Here is a 10,873-nt window from a genome sequence, read left to right as displayed (position 1 = left end):
TCAATGTCATTCCTTAACCAGTGTTTCATTCACAAGGTTTTGCGGAATCTTTTTAATAAAACATCAAGACTTACATAATTGTTGCATTTTCATTATCATTCTCAGAATAAACATTTTTCTGCTTGTAAACATTTGTTTGACATCTAGGAAGTTTACATCTGATCATCAGTAGAAAACTAAAACATTGTCAGTGTCATACCCTAATTTTTGACCCCCCTGAGATGACATATCTTCAGGATTTTTCATCAGGTCAAGACAAGTACCCAGAGCAGTCATTTCTCCATCTTGTACCTAATCGAGGATGCTCAAAGACAAGAAAGCTCAGGCAAAGGATCAATCAATACAAAGACTAGTCTCTAATACAATCATGGGGCTCAAAAACTTCACTTTTCTCATCTATGATTGATTAGACATTCAGTCATATGAGTACAGGTTTACTCAGGTCACCAGACTAGGGTTTTGAGCCTATCAAGGACTGAAATCAGGGATCACATTTGGGAAACCCTAAAAAACCTCAGAGGGTCATTCAAAGACATCAATCATCTTCAAATAACTCATATTACAAGATCTACTGGACATCACACTTCAATTCAAAGTCTACAGTCATTACTTTCACATGGTCGACAAATTAGGGTTTTGACCTAATTCACCAAGATAGTTGACTTCTGATCGGGGCATGAATCCAAAACTCAAGACATGATTCAAGGATCTCTACTACCTCCATATAATCCATTTACATCATTCATTTGAGGATAAGATCTTGTTTCTACACAAAAGTCCAAAATTTCACTTTGTCAGGCAAAAGTCAACTGTGAAGGATCATCATTGACTTTTAAGGTTTTTGGTCAAAAAATGACTTTCAAAGATCAATATCATCAATATATGGATGTCAAAGTCATTTGGCCAAAGAAATTCAAAGAAATTCATCAAGGAGCGAAAAGTCGGGAATTAGGGTTTTTGAGGGCATGGTGAGATCTCAAAATTTCACCTACACAACTCAAAAAACTTCCAACATGAAAGTTGTAGATCTTGCAAAATAAAACAACATCTTACAAAGGAACTTTTTTCAAAAGATCAACCATTTATGAAGTTTTGGAAATTTTGAAGTTTAGGTCATAAACACTTAGAAATTTTTCTAAGTGTTTTAACCTAGTTTTCATCCAACTTTGGGCTCATTTTTCACAAATTTCCCAAAGGATTCTGAAGAAGACATAAACTAATGATTTAAAGTAGATTTTTAGGGCTTTCCAAATTGTGTTCAACCTTCTCAAAATTCAATTTGAGCTAAGAGTTATGCTTGTTCAAAGTTGGCCTCATGAAGTGAAATTATAGGTCATGCATCATTTTGGAACTTTGAAGTTTTGTGCACATGACCTCAAATACATATGCTACATGACCCATAATACATCTGCAAACATGCCATGCATTCATTTTCACCATGCCATAAGAATTGAAGAAGATTCTAAAAACAAGAACATGTGATTATGTAATGATTACATTTGTGAATTTATGGCAAATTGATGAATCACCCAAGGAATCTTCTCACCAACCAATTAGAGCTCATTTCTGGCTCAGAATTGTCCCCTAAGATCAAGCAAAATCGAGGGCTAGGGGATTGATCAAATGGAATCAAAATTCTCATCATTGCATAAGAGATATTTGCAAACTTCCTTCATGGCTAAGAAACCAAATCAACTTCACTAAGGAAGCTCACTCCTCTGCAGCTATACTGATCCATTTGCCTATAAATATAGATGCATTCCTCATTCAAAAACACACCAAAGCAACCATATTACTTGCTTTCTCTTTCTCTTCTCTTGTTCATTGTTTTTCAAAGTTCTTTGGCAAGAAGAATCGATTTCTTCAAACCAGAGCTTATCTTTGGAAAGTGAGCATTCTAACATCTCAAGGGAGGTCATTTGAGGTGATCCAAGCACCTGGATCACTTTTGTAAGTGGAGGAACACCATTGTTGCTCTCACTTTGGAGCATCTGCAGTTGGAGGTCCATGGAGTGATTCAGAAGGTTTCAAGCCAAGCCAATCATCCAGACACACTCCTCAGGTCATAGTGGAGCTAACCAGATGGCTGCAGCTCATCTGTAACTCCAAATTCAACAACCTCCATGTTCACTTGAAGCTGAAATCGAGGGAGGTCCATAGAGCAATTCAGAAGGACTCAGGCTATAATAAACATCCAGTTAGCATCATTGAGTCTCAGGGAAGCTATTGAGATCATTCATTCAAGCCCAGGTGCTCTCAATCATCCTCACGACCTTCAGTTTCAGAGGCAAGTTTCTGAACCTCACCTCTTTAATTTAAGCACTCTTTGTGGTAAAGCTCGATTCTATCTTGTTCAGCATCATCAGAGGATTGAAAACCCTCTATCATCATTCATTTATTCATCTTGTGCATCATTTAATTTTAAAATTAGGGTTTATGTGTTCTTCGTGTTCATACTGAAATTTGTTAGTTACACTTAAAATAAATGAATTCTGAACCCATGGCCATATTCCTCGTCCAAAAACAAGCAAAATTGATGTTTACATCATACCATTTGGTTGAGAAAACAAAGAGTTAGAAATTTGAATTCTCACGAGCTCAAGGAAGAAGATGACCATGGTGGCGCGCAAATTTGAATCTCCTGGGTCTTTTTAAAATATAATTAATTCGTTGCGTATGTTATACAAACTGAGCGCGTAGCTCAGTTGGTCAGGTTTTGGTATGTTGGTTACAAGGGCGTGGGTTCAAGCCCTCTAGGTGACAAAACCATATTTTTTACCACTTTTCCCATTTAATTTCTTCACAACTTTAACAAATTATTTAACCTACCAAATTAATTTATTTTCACTTCATTTTTCACACACTCTTTATTTAACATATCTATTTTGTGAATAATCAAAAAAATCATAAAAATATTATTTATTTCATGTATTTTAATTAGGTTTAAAATAGTATGTTTTTAAGTGTTTTCTTAAATACTTTAAATATATATATTCACTTTGATTTAACCTAATCATTTTATAAATAAGTTTATGATAAAACCCTAATTGTTTAGGTCTTAATTAAGTAAAAATCTTTATTTTTACTTTAATTAAGTTGACTTTTGTCAATTTTCAAAGCTGTTTCCAATCTCCGAATAAATCAAAAGATTAGGGTTTTCAAACAACGAGACTTTGTATCATTCCAAATCATTTTCAAACTGTTTTTATAACCAGTACTGTAAAGTACTGGGCCTCTAATAGAGTGTAAGTCCCAAAAAACCTTCTCTTCTTAGCTTGTTTTCAAAACTGTATTTTCAAAATCTTCTTTCTGTTTTCAAAACATTCTTCTGGTATTTGAAGGGCATTATTCCCGGTGAAACTCTTCAGATACCTATGTGACCTTTGTCCATCTTCACTTCTTCTGTTTTCAAAAAAACCATTAACTGTTTATCATATATATTCAACTGTTATCAACAAAACAACAAAAATACTGTTGAGGCTCTGTACATACTTCTTCAATGGCCTCCACTCCATCCAGGTTAGGCTTTACAAGCTTTCAATTTACAGTCTTTGTTTAAATTACTGTCAAATATAAACTGTGCATATATTAGTTTAGAACTGCGTTTGAGTATAAACCTTAGGACAGTTAAACTATATATATTATAGGAATATGACCTAGGATTGAGAATGTCTTCCCGGTGAAGGCTCTTTCCTAATTAGAGATCTGTAGTTCAAACCCCCCAAGATGAATTATTCCCGGTGAAACATCTTGGCAAAAACCTTAGAATCCAAATAATAGGACACATCCACCCAAAGAGGAATTATTCCCGGTGAAACCTCTTACCCATTTGCTTAGAGCCAAAATAAGTTCAAAACCACATAGCTTTCTCTTGTGCTATAACAAGGACCCTCGATTAGCCTCCTCTTGGGCTTTGTACAAGGACCCACAGGCTTCTTAAAAGCATTTCCAGCTTCCTCTTGAGCTTGTATACAAGGACCCATCAGGTTTCTTATAAACATAGGAACAGGTCTTTAGTTACCTTTTAGCCTACCCTGGTGAGTTTCTTCCAATTTAAACCAGACTTTAAACAAGCTAAGTTTGTCTCAATTTTGCATTGAGTACATTTTTGGAATGAGAGACATGGACAGTCTCTGTCACCCTTATCTTCATCAATCTTCCTTAGCAGAGTCTAGGATCCATGTTTGATCATCCTCAGCATTGAGTCAGCCTTCATCTTGGGCTTTAAACAAGAAGTCTCACTAGATAATCTTTCTGCCAATTCTTTCATCCCTTAATAATTAATGGAGTGCTACCCAAATTTATTCTTTCAAAAACCCCTGGAAAGGGTTAGCCTCCAAAGTCAATTAATAAAAAGAATGTCAAAAATAATTAATTTCATTCTCTTAGGAGATAATTTCCCCAAAAGAGTCAAAACCCCTGGAAAGGGTCAGCCTCCAAAAAACATGATAAAGTCAGTCTTTTAACAGACAAACTCACCAGCTGAGTCAAAATCCCTGGAAAGGGTTAGCTTCCAAAGAAAAACAGTCTTTTAATAAATAAAACCTCCTCAGTAGAGTCAAAACCAACAAAAACAGTTAGCCTCAACCTTGGGCTTCATACAAGACACCCAAACAATAAAACTCCCCTGTCAAGAATCAGCCTCAACCTTGGGCATTGTACAAGGCAGATAATAGAGTCTCCCCAGTGAGTCCTTCATCACCCAGTATGTAGATGTTGTTGATTGGCTGTAATTTTTGGTAAAACTAATTGTGGTTCCATCTTGTCAAAACTGATGTCATGACATGCATTCTGTTGTTGTGAAGTTTTTCCTTTTACAGGCCTTTATCTGATGTCAAGGCCGATGTCATGACATTCGCAGCTGGTCGTTATTTTCTATTACTACGTATGATTTTATAATCTGATAAGACCTTATGCGCTATATTTGGTAATGATGGATTCTGATCTGCTTTAAGGACGAATTGGATATTTTCTATTACCAGTTTCTTGTGTTGAAGATTTGTTTTATTAGGTCAAAAACTATTTTATGGATTCAGGCCCAGTTGCTGTATTATTGAAGGCTATTTATTCCACGCAAGGGCTGCTGTTGCCGTCAGGGTTTTTGGTGTTGAGAAACTGTTAGAGTTCTGGTGATTTAGTTTTCTCGTTGTAGTTTTCTTGTAAGCCAAACAATCATCATGATGATTGTCTTGGTCTAGGCGTTTTTCTTTTGAGTTGTAAGAGGTACTCGAAGCTTTTAAGCAAGAGTACTATTGTACTTGATCAAAGCTTTTAAGCAAGATCAAGTTGTGTCTTTGAAGAGTGTCTTCTGTTATTACTTGTTTGTCAGTTTTCATCACTGCTGTGATTGAGGGGGAGTGAGTAGGATCTCTGGTCTAGTGATTTAGATTGAAGTTGCATTGGGTAGATATTAAGTGAAAGGCGTAATATTGAGTTGTATTACCTTGAATTAATATTACTTATAGTGGACTTCCTCCCTGGCTTGGTAGCCCCCAGATGTAGGTTTGTTAGAACCGAACTGGGTTAACAATTTTCTTGTGTTAGTTATTTTTTCTGTTTATACTTTGTTCATTTGTTGAAAAATATTCAGATAGTGATGTCGTGACATCCTGTAAGACATCGCGTGTCTGAGTCCAGAATTTCAATTGGCATCAGAGCAGGCACCCTGCCTGTTTTTACTGGGTGAGATCTAGGGAAAGTATTTTCTGGTTCGATGGACAAAGAAGGTGGTGGATTTATAATGAGACCACCCATTCTGGATGGCTCTAATTATGACTATTGGAAACCCCTCATGGTGGCCTTTCTGAAATCCGTGAACAGCAAAGCATGGAGAGCTGTGAACAAAGGATGGGAGCATCCTGTTAATATTGATAAAGATGGCAACAAAACTCTTAAACCAGAGGAAGATTGGGACAAAGATGAAGAAGCATTGGCGCTTGGCAACTCTAAAGCTCTAAATGCTTTATTCAATGGAATTGATAAAAATATATTCAGACTGGTTCACCAGTGTGAACTAGCCAAAGATGTCTGGGATATCCTCAAGACTACTCATGAGGGCACCTCCAAAGTGAAGATGTCAAGACTTCAACTGCTAACCACAAAGTTTGAAAATCTAAGGATGAGGGATGATGAAAGTATTAAGGATTTTCATATGAATTTACTCGATATTGCTAATACCTCAGGAGCTTTGGGAGAAAAAATGTCTGATGAAAAGTTAGTGAGGAAAATCCTTAGATCCCTACCTAAGAGATTTGATATGAAAGTCACAGCTATAGAAGAGGCACAGGACATCAGCCAAATGAAGGTAGAAGAGTTAATTGGATCTCTTCAAACTTTTGAGATGGGAATCAATGAAAATTCTGAAAAGAAGAACAAGAGCATAGCCTTTGTGTCCAACTCTCAAGAGGAAGTAGAGGAAAGTAGAGAAGAGAATCTATCTGATTCTATAGCTATGCTTGGCAAACAATTCAACAAAATTATAAGAAGAATGGATCAGAAGCCAAGACCTAATGTCAAGAACATCTCATCTGACATCAGTAGATCTTATGACTCTGGCAGAAGAGATAAACCAGAAGAAAAATACAATCACAGTAAAGGGATTCAATGTCATGGATGTGAAGGGTATGGACATATTAGAGCTGAATGCCCTACCTATCTCAAGAAACAAAAGAAAGGATTGTCAGTATCCTGGTCTGATGAAGAGTCTGAGAGTGATTTTGAAGAAGAATCAGCCAAACATGTCACAGCTCTAACTGGAGTTTACAACTCAGATGAAGACTCTAGTGAAGATGAGCTATCCTTTGAAGAACTGGCAACCTCCTACAAAAGGCTCTGTATCAGAAGTGCTGAAGTATGTCAACAAGGTGAAAAGCAGAAGAAATACATAGCCCAGTTGGAGGCTGATAACAAAGAGCTTAATGAAACTATATCTGAACTGAATGATGAAATTATCTTGTTACAATCCAAACTTGATCAGATGTCTAAATCAGTAAAAATGTTGAACAATGGCACGGATATGCTGGAGGAGATCTTGCAGGTTGGAAAAAGTTCAAGAGATATGTCTGGCATAGGATTTGTTAGTACAAAGAAATATGTCCAAGATAGTAGCAGAACTAAACCTGAAGCTGAGATGTCGAAGCCAATGTCAAACCATGTGACTCAACATCACGAGAAAGGTGAAATGAAGAGAAAGTTTCAAAGATGGAGATGTCATTACTGTGGAAGATTTGGACACATTAAGCCTTTTTGCTTCAGACTATATGGATATCCAGATCAAGCTCCTTCGTACAAACCTAAGCAGATCATGCCCATCCAGAAGCAACAATGGAAACCTAAAAGTATGGCTTTAATAGCCCATACATCTCTTAGAGTTTCAGCCAAAGAAGACTGGTATTTTGATAGTGGATGTTCCAGACACATGACTGGACTCAAGAATCTGCTTATTGATATCAAAAGCCATTCTACTAGTTATGTAACCTTTGGTGATGGAGCTAAAGGAGAAATCAAAGGAGTTGGAAAATTAGAGTGTTCAGGAGTGCCAAATTTAGAAGATGTTCTGTTGGTCAAAGACCTGAATGCCAATCTTATAAGCATCAGTCAACTCTGTGACCAAGGATACCAAGTCAACTTCACTAAAGATGAGTGTGTGGTTACTAATGAAGAAAAGGAAGTAGTAATGAGGGGTGTCAGATCCAAAAATAACTGCTTCTTGTGGGTATCTCAGGAATCCAGCTATTCTACTATATGCTCTAAAGAAGAAGAAGCAAAGCTATGGCACCAAAAACTTGGTCATCTTTATCTAAGAGACTGGGCAGGCAGTGCTGATAACAGAAAAAGAATTTCAGGAGGATGTTCCTTCGTGGGAAGTAGCTGCTCTCAACTTGTTTGGATGAAACAAATGTTAACAGAATACAATGTCACACAAGATGTCATGACATTATATTGTGACAACTTAGGTGCCATCAACACTTCAAAGAATTCCATTCAGCACAGCAGGACCAAGCATAGTGATATTATACACCACTACATCAGAGATCTTGTTAAAGACAAAATAATTGACTTGGAACATGTTGCGTCAGACCTTCAACTTGTTGACAGTTTTACAAAAGTCTTAGATGCAAATAAGTTTGAAAATCTAAGAAACAAATTAGGCATCTGTCTTTGTGAAAGGTTATGGCAATTAATTGGGAGTGGGGCCAGCACTATTTCTCTCTCCAAATCTTGGATATCATTACACATTAAAGTGTATTTTCCCCCCCTTTTGCAAGTTACCCAAACGGTTTTCATTCCTCCAAAACCTCTCCTCCACACTCACTCTATCTCTCTGTGTTTCTACATTCATCACGCTTTACCCAGTTCCTCACCTTCTCTCACCATGTCTCAGAGTCCTTCCTCAAAGAAATCTTCTCCTATCTCTGAAACAGCATCAGGTTCTAGGGCACCAAATGCTGTGAGCGATCAAGATGTTGTGCTGGATGTCGTGCCATTGAACTCTGTCCCTCCTTCCGATTCTGCTCGCAGTCATCCAAGAAAGATGCATGCAAGAAAATCAACTGGAGGATCTGTCCCAGAAACTTTTTCTGTCCAGGGTAGAGAGGGCTCATCCTATGTTCATAATGCAATTGCAAATATTGTCACCAGAATCTTGAATGAAGGACACAAGGTTGAAGGAATTTCTGTTCCTCTAGCCCAAATGCCCGCTTCCGATGATGATCAAGGTGAGCATGATGATGTAAGCAAAGATCAGGATAATGATGAGACTCCTGTTGCTAATGATGTTAGGACATCTGTTGATAATGATGAGACTCATGTTGCTAAAGATGTTAAGACATCTGTTGATAATGATAAGACCCCTGTTGCCAAAGATGTTGAAACATCCGAGGCTGTCAATGCTGAAGAAGTTCCTGAACCTGAGAAAGATGAAGAGGTTCCTGCTATTCCTGCTAAGAAAGATGAAAACCCTAATGTGCATGATGTGGTGGACCTAGATGAACTTGATGATCCTATTGATATTGCTGATGATGACCTCATCTCCAGCATCTCCAACAGGGTCAAGGCTCGTAAGGGAAAACAAGTTTGTGAACAACAGTCTCTCAAGCCACAGGTTACTCCTCTGAAGACTGTCACTAAAGAAAAGATGAAGAAAGTTCCTACTGGACCCTCAGAGTCTGGAAACAAAGTTAGTGTGAAGAAGAGGAAGGAAAGAAGCATTTCTGAAGCTGATGTCCCAAGTGATGTCCCTGACATTCCCTCCAAGAAGAAAATTGCTGTTACTAAATCTGCTACAAAGGTCCGTGATGTTCCTTTGGATAACATTTATCTGCACTATGCTTCCAATGCAATCCAGTGGAAATTTGTGTATCAAAGAAGGTTGGCTCTAGAAAGAGAGTTAGCAAATGATGCTCTGGAGATTCAAGAGGTAATGCAGCTCATCAAAACTGCAGGTTTGATTAAGACTGTTTCTCAATTCTCTAAATGTTATGAAATGCTTGTGAAAGAGTTTATTGTCAATTTATCCCAAGACTGTGCTGATGGTAGAACAGATGATTTTCATAAAGTTTATGTTAGAAGAAAATGCATAGAGTTTTCCCCTGCTGTTATCAATCACTATCTAGGTAGAAATGCTGAAGCTCAACCTGAGCTTGAAGTGACTGATAATGAGGTCTGCAAGGTAATCACTGGTGGTACGGTTAAGAAGTGGCCCATTAAGAGCAAACTGTCTGCTAGTTCTCTTAATGTCAGGTATGCGTTGCTGCACAAGATTGGTGCTGCTAACTGGGTGCCTACAAATCACACTTCCACTATTGCTGTTGGCCTAGGAAGATTCATATATGTTGTGGGAACCAAGACAAAATTTGACTATGGCACTTACATATTTGATCAAACCATGAGGCATGCTGGTACCTCTGCTACCAAGCTTCCCATTGCTTTCCCATCTCTGATATGTGGAATCATCCTCAAGCAACACCCCGGAATTCTGAAAAGTAAAGATACTGTATGTAAGAGGGAGACTGCTTTGTCCTTTCACTACAAGCTGCTGCAGAGATCTGATGACAAGACATCTGCTGGGACATCTCAACCCAGCAAATCTGTGACCAAAGCTCTTCTTATTGCTGAGCTAAAAGAGACGTGTCAAGAGTTGGACAACAGGAAGCTGAAACTTGAAAATCTCATCCACAGTCTTGAGCAGTCTACAGATGATGATCTTGTTGGTGACAAGGGTGGTGACAATATGGATGAAGACCAAGAGGCTGAGGCAGAAGCTAAGGATGCTGAGGCTGAGAGTGCTGGGAGTGAGAGTAGTGATGCTGTTGAATGGACTAGTAGCTCCAGTGATGACAATCCTGGTGGTTCAAGTGATACAGATAGTGATGGGGCTGATGATTAGTTCTGGTGCAGCTGAACCTGTTTTGGCTCTTTTTGTGGCTAAAAAGGGGGAGTATTGGTAGTAGTTTGGTAGTGGTTATTTTGTTGTAATGGTTGTTTTGCTATTTTGGTTTGGACTTGGTTATGGCTTTCTGTATTTTGGTTCTTCTCTGGTTCTCCCTGACAATGACAAGTGGTTTCTGTAACAGCTGATTAAGTAGATGTTTTCTGGTTTTCTGGTGATTAATCAAGTTGCTCTTGTTGCTGACAGAATTTATTTTTCTGTTGTTGGCTGCTGTGTGTGCTCTGATTTCTGTTTTATATCTATTAGAGTTTTAGCCAAAAATTTGCCAAAGGGGGAGTTTGTAGATGTTGTTGATTGGCTGTAATTTTTGGTAAAACTAATTGTGGTTCCATCTTGTCAAAACTGATGTCATGACATGCATTCTGTTGTTGTGAAGTTTTTCCTTTTACAGGCCTTTATCTGATGTCAAGGCCGATGTCATGA

The 10,873-nt window shown here is 37.9% G+C and overlaps 1 protein-coding gene across 1 annotated transcript; it reads left to right on the top strand.

Moving 5' to 3' along the window:
- Nucleotides 1-8,374: 8,374 nt before the first annotated feature.
- On the top strand, nucleotides 8,375-10,387 carry LOC131595187 (uncharacterized). The gene is made up of 4 exons (XM_058867482.1): nucleotides 8,375-8,967; nucleotides 9,049-9,178; nucleotides 9,347-9,443; nucleotides 9,615-10,387. The coding sequence occupies exons 1-4, from the start codon at nucleotides 8,375-8,377 to the stop codon at nucleotides 10,385-10,387; spliced, it is 1,593 nt and encodes a 530-aa protein (XP_058723465.1).
- Nucleotides 10,388-10,873: the final 486 nt, after the last annotated feature.

Source organism: Vicia villosa, linkage group LG1, assembly GCF_029867415.1.
Source record: "Vicia villosa cultivar HV-30 ecotype Madison, WI linkage group LG1, Vvil1.0, whole genome shotgun sequence".
Taxonomy (NCBI): domain Eukaryota; kingdom Viridiplantae; phylum Streptophyta; class Magnoliopsida; order Fabales; family Fabaceae; genus Vicia; species Vicia villosa.
Note: the sequence above shows the minus strand (reverse complement) of the source record. Positions and strands in the feature narration are given on the sequence as shown.